The sequence below is a fragment of the Mytilus californianus genome, unplaced genomic scaffold, assembly GCF_021869535.1.
Source record: "Mytilus californianus isolate M0D057914Y unplaced genomic scaffold, xbMytCali1.0.p SCAF_1, whole genome shotgun sequence".
NCBI classification, from domain to species: domain Eukaryota; kingdom Metazoa; phylum Mollusca; class Bivalvia; order Mytilida; family Mytilidae; genus Mytilus; species Mytilus californianus.
The window spans coordinates 37331415-37345233 of NW_026262581.1; the positions used below are offsets into that span (position 1 = coordinate 37331415).

The following is a 13819-nucleotide window of genomic DNA, read 5'->3' on the forward strand; positions in this document are numbered from 1 at the left end:
AAAATACCAAAAGATAAAAATTAAGGTATGGAAATAATATAACCAATGAACATATGATTTCTGCCTTTTGACAAGGTTTAACTAAACTAGTTCTTACCTGCAACTGCTCCACATACAGAAGACTGCCAAGGATCTACTGGTTTTCCTTGTTCTCTTGACCACAGTATCTAGTTTGAAATACCAAAAGTATAATTATATTTAAAATTTATCTTCATTTTTTGTACTCAAAATTCTTGTTTCTTTCAAAACTGAAAATAATGAAAAAATATACTGCATTTTCAAATTATTTCATATTCGAGGTCTTACAGGGGAATAACATTACCGGTACTATTTAAACCAAAAGTTAAAATATGATTTTTTTTATGTTTCAAACCTTTTTAAAAGTGGAATATTGAAATAATATTTCACTACTAGCTGTCAGTTTGGTTCAATTTTGCTAAGATAAGCTAAAAACATCACTGAGGTATTACCAGCTTGCAATTCATTCATTCAACCTCATTTAAAACCGCATTCATGTAAAGTATCAAGTACTTGAAACTAGGTCAGCTAAAAAGTGAAACTAGGGTGCAGCAGTAGAAACACCAATTTTGTTGATTGATTTAACATGGAAATAAACTGCTTCGCCAAGCGCAGCTGGATACGACCGCAGAGGTCCAACCCTGAACAGTTGGGGCAAAGTATGGAAACAACATTTAAGCTGAAAACAGCTCTGAATTTGGATTGTGATTGAATATTTGACACAGCATAGGTTTGTGGCACTAAATGAATGTGGTCAAAGAACTGAAAAATTTGAAATTGGATATTTACCTATTATGGTCCAATATCCAAAATCTAAGTAAATTGTTAGAATCAGCATATCAAAGAACCCCAAGAATTCAATTTTTGATCAAATAAAACAAAAGTTTAATTTAGGACCCTTTGGACCTCAATGTGGACCAATTTGATAAAGGAGCCCACAATCCAAAATCTCTCAATACATGGTTAGATTCAGCATTTCAAAGAACCCCATAAATACAATTTTTTTTGAACCAAACAAAGTTTAATTTTGGACCCTGATTTGGACCAACATGAAAACTGGGCCCAGAAATCTACTTTTAAATACAGGTTTAGATTCAGCATTTGAAAGAACCCTATATATATTTAATTTATGTTGAAATAACTCAAACTGGACAAATAGTTCTCTAAAATTAGAAATGATGTAACTTTTCAAATTATAATTAATAATATAATAACAACAACCAGTGATGACTAAGTTCTGTAAATTAGATATGATGTAATTTTTCAAATTATAATCAATAATATGATAACAACAACCAGTGATGACTAAGTTGAAGTTCTCTAAAATTAGATATGATTTAACACTCAAACATTGTTAGAATCAGCATATCAAAGAACCCATGAATTCAATTTTTGATATAATTAAACAAAAGTTTAATTTAGGACCCTTTGGACCTCAATGTGGTATTATCTAATTTATAATGAAAATAAATACAGGTTTTGATTCAGCATTTCAAAGAACCCTATATATATTCAATTTATGTTGAAATCAAACACAGTTTAATTTTGGACCCTGATTTTGACCAACTTGAAAACTGGGCCCAAAATCAGAAATCTAAATATGTTTATTAATAGACAATATAGGTTTAGCTTTTAAAGGAGTTCATAAAAAAAAAAAATATATATAGCATTCAAAAAATTAGTTTTTACAGAATAACAAATAAACTTACCACAAAATTCTTCATTCCATTTTACCAAAGAAAAGAAAAAATAAACTGCTTCGCCTAGCGCAACCCTGAACAGTTGGGGCAAAAATGGACACAATATCCCAATATTCAAGCTTGATACAGGTCTGAATTTGGATTGTAATTAAATATTTGACACATTATAGGTTTCTGACACAGAATAAATGTAGTCAAAGAACTTAAAATTGGATAAATGATTTGAATTTATATTCAATTGAAGATTTTGCTGTTGTGCAATACTAAGTAAATCTGTTTTCAGGCTATATACAAAGAATTAGCAATTGTGACCCCCAATTTTTCTTTGAAAAACTGACAATTTCTTAAATCTTGAAGAAATAAAATTGACCCCCCCAAAAAAAAAAAATTGTTGCTTGTTTTAGACCCTTTTTGGTCCCTAGTTCCTGAACAGTTTGGGCAATTACCCCGAACATGAATCCCAACCTTCAAATCGTGATATTGAATCTTGTGGTACAATTTTAGAGCAATCAAAATACTTATACAAAAGTTATTGTCCTGAAACTAGAACAAGAGTGCACACGCTGAAATGTCTCGCCTTCTTTACTAACCATTGATATTATGTTGATAGTCCTAAATGAAAGCTTTACTACAACTATTACATAAACTTAACATGATCCAAGAAAATGAAGTGAAGGTCATATAAACTAAACGAGAAATACATGTACACCTTACAATCATTCAATACACTAAATATAGTTAACCTATTGCTTATAGTTTCTAAGAAACTGACTTAACCAAGAAAACTAAACATTGACAAATGAATCGTGAAAATGAGGTCAAGGTCAGATGAACCATGCCAGGCAGACATGAACAGCTTACAATCCTTCCATACAACAAATATAGCTGACCTATTGCTTATAGTTTAAGAAAAACAGACTGAAACACATAAACACATCAAGGTCAAATAAAACCTGCAAGACTGACATGTACATCATAGAATATTTCCATACACCAAATATAGTTGACTTATTGCATATAGTATAAGAAAAAAGACCAAAACTCAAAAACTTAACTTTGACCACTGAACCATGAAAATGAGGTCAAAGTCAGATGACACCTGCCAGTTGGACATGTACACCTTACAATCATTCCATACACCAAATATAGAAGACCTATTGCATAAAGTATAAGAAAAACGGACCAATACACAACAAGAGTGCACACGCTGAAATGTCTCGCCTTCTTTACTAATCATTGATATTATGTTGATAGTCCTAAATATAAAGCTTTATTACAACTGTCACATAAACTTAACATTAACCAAGTAACCTTAACATTGACCAATGAACCATGAAAATGAGGTCAAGGTCAGATGAACCATGCTAGGCAGGCATGTACAGCTAACAATTCTTCCATACAACAAATATAGTTGACCTATTGCTTATAGTTTAAGAAAAACAGACCAAAACACAAAAAACTTAACACTGAGCAATGAACCTTGAAAATGAGGTCAAGGTCAAATAAAACCTGCGTGACTGCCAAATAGATCATAAAATATTTCCATACACCAAATATAGTTGAACTATTGCATATAGTATTAGAAAAAAAGACCAAAACTCAAAAAACTTAACTTCGACCACTGAACCATGAAAATGAGGTCAAGGTCAGATGACACCTGCCCGCTAGACATGTACACCTTACAATCATTCCATACACCAAATATAGTAGACCTATGGCATACAGTATAAGAAAAACAGACCAAAACATAAAAACTTAACTATAACCACTGAACCATGAAAATGAGGTCAAGCTCAGATGACACCTGCCAGTTGGACATGTACACCTTACAGTCCTTCCATACACCAAATATACTAGACCTATTGCTAATAGTATCTGAGATATGGACTTGACCACCAAAACTTAACCTTGTTCACTGATCCATGAAATGAGGTCAAGGTCAAGTGAAAACTGTCTGACGGGCATGAGGACCTTGCAAGGTACGCACATACCAAATATAGTTGAACTATTGCATATAGTATTAGAAAAAAAGACCAAAACTCAAAAACTTAACTTTGACCACTGAACCTTGAAACTGAGGTCAAGGTCAGATGACACCTGCCCGCTAGACATGTTCACCTTACAATCATTCCATACACCAAATATAGTAGACCTATGGCATACAGTATAAGAAAAACAGACCAAAACACAAAAACTTAACTATAACCACTGAACCATGAAAATGAGGTCAAGGTCAGATGACACCTGCCAGTTGGACATGTAACATTACAAAAAATCTTAACTTTTTTTTCAAGTAGTCACTGAACCATGAAAAGAGGTCAAGGACATTGGACATGTGACTGACGGAAACTTCGTAACATGAGGCATCCATATACAAAGTATGAAGCATCCAGACCTTCCACCTTCTAAAATATAAAGCTTTTAAGAAGTTAGCTAACGCCGCCGCCGCCGGATCACTATCCCTATGTCGAGCTTTCTGCGACAAAAGTCGCAGGCTTCGACAAAAACTAAACTATAACCACTGAACCATGAAAATGAGGTCAAGGTCAGATGACACCTGCCAGCTAGACATGTACACCTTACAATCATTCCATACACCAAATATAGTAGGCCTATTGCATACAGTATAAGAAAAACAGACCAAAACACAAAAACTTAACTATAACCACTGAACCATGAAAATGAGGTCAAGGTCAGATGACACCTGCCAGTTGGACATGTACACCTTACAGTCCTTCCATACACCGAATATACTAGACCTATTGCTTATAGTATCTGAGATATGGACTTGACCACCAAAACTTAACCTTGTTCACTGATCCATGAAATGAGGTCGAGGTCAAGTGAAAACTGTCTGACAGGCATGAGGACCTTGCAAGGTAAGCACATACCAAATATAGTTATCCTATTACTTATAATAAGAGAGAATTCAACATTACAAAAAATCTTAACTTTTTTTTCAAGTAGTCACTGAACCATGAAAAGAGGTCAAGGACATTGGACATGTGACTGACGGAAACTTCGTAACATGAGGCATCCATATACAAAGTATGAAGCATCCAGGTCTTCCACCTTCTAAAATATAAAGCTTTTAAGAAGTTAGCTAACGCCGCCGCCGCCGCCGGATCACTATCCCTATGTCGAGCTTTCTGTGACAAAAGTCGCAGGCTCGATAAAAATGATTGTTTTGGGCCCCTAATTTCTAAACGGTTGGGATCATCACCCCCAAAAACAATCCCAACCTTCCTTTTGTGGTATTGAAACTTTTGGTAAAATTTCATAGAGATCCATACACTTAAACTTAAGTTATTGTCTGGAAACCAAATGTCTTAGGATGATAATGACGATGCCAATGACGACATGCTAGCAATATACAACCCCAAAATTTTTTTTTGCGGTCATATAAAAATCCAAAATTTTATTTATAATTAATACAATGTCTTTTAAAAATCTATAAAACTTATCTGTAATGATCTTCAAAATGTCAAAAAATATAGCTTATAATCATCAGCACTTAGGAAACAGAAAATTTTCAAATAAATATGTCACTCCAATTATAATTCTGAGATAAGATATTTACCATATTCTTTGTCATACCGGTAATTTGATAACAGGAGAAAACTATTTAAAAATATTAGTGTAATCAGACTTTATATATATAACAAGCATTCTGTGAGTATTGCATGGAAATACATAGTCCCCTACCGGTTACAAATTCATTGTAATGGAACGAAATTCTAACTTGATCTATAACTTGTCATTGTGTAAACTACATAAAAAAATCAGGTCAAAATCTTCAAGCATGACAAAAAAAACTGTTGAAAACTGATTATTTAAGTGAATTTTCTATGTCCAAAGACCATAACTCTGCACAAAATTATCATCTGGAACAAAATTCCAACTTGATCTGTAACTTGTCATGATAAAACTATATACTAATTATCAAATCAATATCTTCAAGAATGACAAACAAACCTACCACTAAATTCTTCAAACAATTTACCAAAGAAAAGGAAAAAAATCCAAAATGTCATTTTGTATTTTAATAAAATGCTCCGCAGGGCGCAGCTTGATACGACCGCAGAGGTCGAACCCTGAACAGTTGGGGCAAGTATGGACACAACATTCAAGCTTGATACAGCTTTGCATTTGGATTGTGATTAAATATTTGACACAGCATAGGTTTCTGACACAGAATGAATGTGGTCTAAGAACTTAAAAATTTTAAATTGTACATTCACCTATTATGGTCCAATATCCAAAATCTAAAAACATGGTTAGATTCAGCATATCAAAGAACCCCAAGAATTCAAATTTTGATGAAATCAAACAAAGTTTAATTTTGGACCCTTTTGACCTCAATGTGGACAAAGTTGATAACGGGGCCCAAAAATCAAAAATCTAAATACATGGTTAGATTCAGCATATCAAAGAACCCCATATATTCAATTTTTGTTGAAATCAAACAAAGTTTAATTTTGGACCCCGATTTTGACCAACTTGAAAACTGGGCCCATAATCAAAAATCTAAATACATGTTTAGATTCAGCATATCAAAGAACCCTTAGAATTCATTTTTTGTTAAAATCAAACTAAGTTTAATTTTGGACCCTTTGGACCTTTATGTAGACCAATTTGAAAACAAAACCAAAAATTAAAAACCTAAATACACGGTTAGATTCGGCATATCAAAGAACCCCAATAATTCAATTTTTGATAAAAATCAAACAAAGTTTAATTTTGGACCCTTTGGACCTCAATGTGGACCAATTTAAAAACGGGGCCCAAAATCCAAAAACTAAATACACGGTTAGATTCAGCATATTAAAGAACCCCAAGAATTCAAGAATAAAACCCCATTGAAATTGGTCAAGAAATAAGCAATTTATACGAAGTATCTTCTTTTGCACAATACTGTGCAATTAAATATTTCTTGCTATTGCGCAATACTGTACAATTGACAATTTCTTGCTATTGCACAATACTGTGCAATTGAAGATTTCTTGCTATTGCGCAATACCGTGCAATTGAAGATTTCTTGCTATTGTGCAATACTGTGCAATTGAAAATTTCTTGCTATTGCACAATACTTATTATATAATAATTTACACATCCTGTTTGGTGTGTATCTCCTACCATATCATTATTATTTGCTTTTAAATATAAATCAGAAATAACCAACTTAAAATAGAAAATTTTAAAAGAAAAAAAAAAGGAAAAAAAGAAAAAAAAGGAAAAAAAGAAAAAAAATGAAAAAAAAAAAAATCCCCCCCCCCAAATTTTTTGAACCCCCTTATGATTCATCACCTCCAAACTCAATCCCAGCCTTCCCTTTGTGGTATGGTACCTTGCAGTACAATTTCAGAGAGATCCATACACTTGAACACAAGTTATTGTCTGGAAACTAGAACTAGAGGCTCTCAAGAGCCTGTGTCGCTCACCTGACTCTACTTTGGTTTTAGAAATCATGTAAAGATAGATAAAAATCATAACAGATACCCAAATAATGATTGAGGCCAAATTTTGATTAATATTGGTCCCGTTATTTAATAAAATATCCTGGTGGCCATCTTGAACAGTAAATCGGCAACAAAGTAACAACACTTGGTCAGCACTTCATAAGGAACATTCATGCCATGTTTGGTTTCATTCCATTCAGTGGTACTCTAAAAGAAGACATTTGTATGTATTTCCCATAGGGTCCTATGTTAAACTAAGCCCCCCCCCCTAGCGGCCATCTTGGATGATGGATCGACTGCAAAGTAACAACACTTGGTCAGCAACTCATAAGGAACATTCATGCCATGTTTGGTTCAATTCCATTCAGTGGTTCTCTAAAAGAAGACAATTGTATGTATTTCCCATAGGGTCCTATGTTAAACTAAGTCCCCCTCTGTCGGCCATCTTGGATGATGGATCGGCTGCAAAGTAACAACACTTGGTCAACATCTCATAAGGAACATTCATGCCATGTTTGGTTCCATTCCATTTATTGGTTCTCTAAAAGAAGACATTTGTATGTATTTCCCATAGGGTCCTATGTTCAACTAAGTCCCCCGCTGGCGGCCATCTTGGATGATGGATCTGCTACAAAGTAACAACACTTGGTCAGAACCTCATAAGGAACATTCATGCCATGTTTGGTTTCATTCCATTCAGTGGTTCTCTAAAAGAAGACATTTGTATGTATTTCCCATAGGGTCCTATGTTAAACTAAGTCCCCCGCTGGCGGCCATCTTGGATGATGGACCGACTGCAAAGTAACAACACTTGGTCAGCATCTCATACGGAACATTCATGCCATGTTTGGTTCCATTCCATTCAGTGGTTCTCTAAAAGAAGACATTTTTATGTATTTCCCATAGGGTCCTATGTTAAACTAAGTCCCCCGCTGGCGGCCATCTTGGATGATGGATCGGCTACAAAGTAACAACACTTGGTCAGCACCTCATAAGGAACATTCATGCCATGTTTGGTTTCATTCCATTCAGTGGTTCTCTAAAAGAAGACATTTGTATGTATTTCCCATAGGGTCCTATGTTAAACTAAGTTCCCCGATGGCGGCCATCTTGGATGATGGATCGGCTACAAAGTAACAACACATGGTCAACACCTCATAAGGAACATTCATGCCATGTTTGGTTTTATTCCAATCAGTGGTTCTCTAAAAGAAGTCATTTGTATGCATTTCCCATAGGGTCCTATGTTAAACTAAGTCCCCCGCTGGCGGCCATCTTGGATGATGGATCGGCTACAAAGTAACAACACTTGGTGAGCACCTTATAAGGAACATTCATGCCATGTTTGGTTTTATTCCATTCAGTGGTTCTCTAAAAGAAGTCATTTGTATGCATTTCCCATAGGGTCCTATGTTAAACTAAGTCCCCCGCTGGCGGCCATCTTGGATGATGGATCGGCTACAAAGTAACAACACTTGGTCAGCACCTCATAAGGAACATTCATGCCATGTTTGGTTTCATTCCATTCAGTGGTTCTCTAGAAGAAGTTCAAAATGTAAAAAGTTAACGCCGACGACGGACGACGCCGGACGACGGACGACAGACGCTAAGTGATGAGAAAAGCTCACTTGGCCCTTCGGGCCAGGTGAGCTAACTAGAGGCTCTAAAGAGCCTGTGTCGCTCACCTTGGTCTATGTGAATATTAAACAAAGGACGCAGATGGATTCATGACAAAATTGTGTTTTGGTGATGGTGATGTGTTTGTACATCTTAATTTACTGAACATTTTTCCTGCTCACAATTATCTCTATCTATAATTAACTTGGCCCAGTAGTTTCAGAGGAGAAAATTTTTGTAAAAGATTACTAAGATTTACGAAAAAATGGTTAAAAATTGACTATAAAGGGCAATAACTCCTAAAGGGGTCAACTGACAATTTCGGTCAGGTTGACTTATTTGTAGATCTTACTTTGCCGACATTTGTTGTTTTTTACAGTTTATCTCTATCTATAATAATATTCAAGATAATAACCAAAAACAGCAAAATCACCTTAAAATTACCAATTCAGGGGCAGCAACCCAACAACGGGTTGTCCGATTCATCTGAAAATTTCAGGGCAGATAGATCTTGACCTGATAAACAATTTAACTTCATGTCAGATTTGCTTTAAATGCTTTGGTTTTTGAGTTAAAAGCCAAAAACTGAATTTTACCCCTATGTTCTATTTTTAGCCGTGGCGGCCATCTTGGTTGGTTGACCAGGTCACGCCACACATTTTCAAAACTAGATAACCAAATGATGATTGTGGCCAAGTTTGGTTTAATTTGGCCCAGTTGTTTCAGAGGAGAAGATTTTTGTAAAAGATTACTAAGATTTACGAAAAATGGTTAAAAATTGACTATAAAGGGCAATTACTCCTAAAGGGGTCAACTGACCATTTCGGTTATATTGACTTATTTGTAAATCTTACTTTGCTGAACATTATTGCTGTTTACAGTTTATCTCTATCTATAATAATATTCAAGATAATAACCAAAAACAGCAAAATTTCCTTAAAATTACCAATTCAGGGACAGCAACCCAATAACGGGTTGTCCGATTCATCTGAAAATTTCAGGGCAGATAGATCTTGACCTGATAAACAATTTTATTTCATGTCAGATTTGCTTTAAATGCTTTGGTTTTTGAGTTAAAAGCCAAAAACTGAATTTTACCCCTATGTTCTATTTTTAGCCGTGGCGGCCATCTTGGTTGGTTGACCAGGTCACGCCACACATTTTTAAAACTAGATAACCAAATGATGATTGTGGCCAAGTTTGGTTTAATTTGGCCACGGAGTTTCAGAGGAGAAGATTTTTGTAAAAGATTACTAAGATTTACGAAAAATTGTTAAAAATTGACTATAAAGGGCAATAACTCCTAAAGGAGTCAACTGACCATTTCAGTCATGTTGACTTATTTGTTAATCTTACTTTGCTGAACATTATTGATGTTTACAGTTTATCTCTATCTATAATAATATTCAAGATAATAACCAAAAACAGCAAAATTTCCTTAAAATTACCAATTCAGGGGCAGCAACCCAACAACAGGTTGTTCGATTCATCTGAAAATTTCAGGGCAGATAGATCTTGACCTGATAAACAATTTTACTTCATGTCAGATTTGCTCTAAATGCTTTGGTTTTTGAGTTATAAGCCAAAAACGGCATTTTACCCCTATGTTTTATTTTTAGCTGTGGCGGCCATCTTGGTTGGTTGGCCGGGTCACGCCACACATTTTTTAAACTCGATACCCCAATGATGATTGTGGCCAAGTTTGGTTTAATTTGGCCCAGTTGTTTCAGAGGAGAAGATTTTTGTAAAAGATTACTAAGATTTACGAAAAAATGGTTAAAAATTGACTATAAAGGGCAATAACTCCTAAAGGGGTCAACTGACAATTTCGGTCAGGTTGACTTATTTGTAGATCTTACTTTGCCGACATTTGTTGTTTTTTACAGTTTATCTCTATCTATAATAATATTCAAGATAATAACCAAAAACAGCAAAATCACCTTAAAATTACCAATTCAGGGGCAGCAACCCAACAACGGGTTGTCCGATTCATCTGAAAATTTCAGGGCAGATAGATCTTGACCTGATAAACAATTTTACTTCATGTCAGATTTGCTTTAAATGCTTTGGTTTTTGAGTTAAAAGCCAAAAACTGAATTTTACCCCTATGTTCTATTTTTAGCCGTGGCGGCCATCTTGGTTGGTTGACCAGGTCACGCCACACATTTTCAAAACTAGATAACCAAATGATGATTGTGGCCAAGTTTGGTTTAATTTGGCCCAGTTGTTTCAGAGGAGAAGATTTTTGTAAAAGATTACTAAGATTTACGAAAAATGGTTAAAAATTGACTATAAAGGGCAATTACTCCTAAAGGGGTCAACTGACCATTTCGGTTATATTGACTTATTTGTAAATCTTACTTTGCTGAACATTATTGCTGTTTACAGTTTATCTCTATCTATAATAATATTCAAGATAATAACCAAAAACAGCAAAATCACCTTAAAATTACCAATTCAGGGGCAGCAACCCAACAACGGGTTGTCCGATTCATCTGAAAATTTCAGGGCAGATAGATCTTGACCTGATAAACAATTTTACTTCATGTCAGATTTGCTTTAAATGCTTTGGTTTTTGAGTTAAAAGCCAAAAACTGAATTTTACCCCTATGTTCTATTTTTAGCCGTGGCGGCCATCTTGGTTGGTTGACCAGGTCACGCCACACATTTTCAAAACTAGATAACCAAATGATGATTGTGGCCAAGTTTGGTTTAATTTGGCCCAGTTGTTTCAGAGGAGAAGATTTTTGTAAAAGATTACTAAGATTTACGAAAAATGGTTAAAAATTGACTATAAAGGGCAATTACTCCTAAAGGGGTCAACTGACCATTTCGGTTATATTGACTTATTTGTAAATCTTACTTTGCTGAACATTATTGCTGTTTACAGTTTATCTCTATCTATAATAATATTCAAGATAATAACCAAAAACAGCAAAATTTCCTTAAAATTACCAATTCAGGGACAGCAACCCAATAACGGGTTGTCCGATTCATCTGAAAATTTCAGGGCAGATAGATCTTGACCTGATAAACAATTTTATTTCATGTCAGATTTGCTTTAAATGCTTTGGTTTTTGAGTTAAAAGCCAAAAACTGAATTTTACCCCTATGTTCTATTTTTAGCCGTGGCGGCCATCTTGGTTGGTTGACCAGGTCACGCCACACATTTTTAAAACTAGATAACCAAATGATGATTGTGGCCAAGTTTGGTTTAATTTGGCCACGGAGTTTCAGAGGAGAAGATTTTTGTAAAAGATTACTAAGATTTACGAAAAATTGTTAAAAATTGACTATAAAGGGCAATAACTCCTAAAGGAGTCAACTGACCATTTCAGTCATGTTGACTTATTTGTTAATCTTACTTTGCTGAACATTATTGATGTTTACAGTTTATCTCTATCTATAATAATATTCAAGATAATAACCAAAAACAGCAAAATTTCCTTAAAATTACCAATTCAGGGGCAGCAACCCAACAACAGGTTGTTCGATTCATCTGAAAATTTCAGGGCAGATAGATCTTGACCTGATAAACAATTTTACTTCATGTCAGATTTGCTCTAAATGCTTTGGTTTTTGAGTTATAAGCCAAAAACGGCATTTTACCCCTATGTTTTATTTTTAGCTGTGGCGGCCATCTTGGTTGGTTGGCCGGGTCACGCCACACATTTTTTAAACTAGATACCCCAATGATGATTGTGGCCAAGTTTGGTTTAATTTGGCCCAGTTGTTTCAGAGGAGAAGATTTTTGTAAAAGATTACTAAGATTTACGAAAAATGGTTAAAAATTGACTATAAAGGGCAATTACTCCTAAAGGGGTCAACTGACCATTTCGGTTATATTGACTTATTTGTAAATCTTACTTTGCTGAACATTATTGCTGTTTACAGTTTATCTCTATCTATAATAATATTCAAGATAATAACCAAAAACAGCAAAATTTCCTTAAAATTACCAATTCAGGGGCAGCAACCCAATAACGGGTTGTCCGATTCATCTGAAAATTTCAGGGCAGATAGATCTTGACCTGATGAACAATTTTACCACATGTCAGATTTGCTCTTAATGCTTTGGTTTTTGAGTTATAAGCTAAAAACTGCATTTTACCCCTATGTTCTATTTTTAGCCGTGGCGGCCATCTTGGTTGGTTGACTGGGTCACGCCACACATTTTTAAAACTAGATACCCCAATGATGATTGTGGCCAAGTTTGGTTAAATTTGGCCCAGTAGTTTCAGAGGAGAAGATTTTTGTAAAAGTTTACGGACGACGGACGACGGACGACGGACGCAGGACGACGGACGACGGACGCAAAGTGATGAGAAAAGCTCACTTGACCTTTCAGGTCAGGTGAGCTAAAAATGTGTTTTTTGGCCCCTTTTTGGCCCCAAATTCCTAAACAATTAGGGCAATTACCCCCAAACTCAAACCCAGCTTTCCCTTTGTGATATGGAACCTTGTAGTACAATATCAGAAAGATCCATACACTTACACACAAGTTATTGTCCTGAAACTAGAAAAATGCTTGTTTTTTGCCCCTTTTTGGCCCCTAATTCCTAAAATATTGAGGCAATTACCCCCATCATCAATCCCAGCCTTCTCTTTGTGGTATGGTACCTTGCAGTACAATTTCAGAGAGATCCATACACTTGAACACAAGTTATTGTCTGGAAACTAGAAAAATGCTTATTTTTGGCCCCTTTTTGGCCCCCAATTCCTAAACGTTTCAGCAATTACCCCCAAACTCAATTCCAGCTTTTACTTTGTGATATGGAACCTTGTAGTACAATTTCAGAAAGATCCATAGACTTACACACAAGTTATTGTCATGAAACTAGAAAAATGCTTGTTTTTTTGCCCCTTTTTTTGCCCCTAATTCCTAATATTTTGAGGCAATTACCCCCAAAATCAATCCCAGCATTCCTTTCGTGATATGGAACCTTGTGGTACAATGTCAGAGAGATCCATATACTAACACACAAGTTATGTCTGGAAGTTACAAAAATGCTTATTTTTGGCCCC

The 13819-nt window shown here is 35.1% G+C and overlaps 2 protein-coding genes across 9 annotated transcripts in view; both read right to left on the reverse strand.

The window, feature by feature from the left end:
* The window catches only part of LOC127702813 (S-adenosylmethionine mitochondrial carrier protein-like), a 167108-nt gene that overhangs the window by 62010 nt on the left and 91279 nt on the right, over positions 1-13819 (reverse strand). For all 5 annotated transcript variants that reach the window (XM_052207131.1, XM_052207139.1, XM_052207123.1 and 2 more), the window contains one exon: positions 98-167. In XM_052207131.1, coding sequence (XP_052063091.1) covers positions 98-167 — 70 coding nt within the window. The remainder of the gene's footprint in view (positions 1-97; positions 168-13819) is intronic.
* LOC127702978 (nuclear transcription factor Y subunit beta-like) overlaps positions 5122-13819 on the reverse strand; it is a 298592-nt gene continuing 289894 nt past the window's right edge. For 3 of the 4 annotated variants that reach the window (XR_007982618.1, XR_007982624.1, XR_007982623.1), the window contains exon 10: positions 5122-13574. The gene's annotated coding sequence lies outside the window, so the exon portion shown is untranslated. The remainder of the gene's footprint in view (positions 13575-13819) is intronic. The other variant, XR_007982628.1, reaches the window with a different exon arrangement.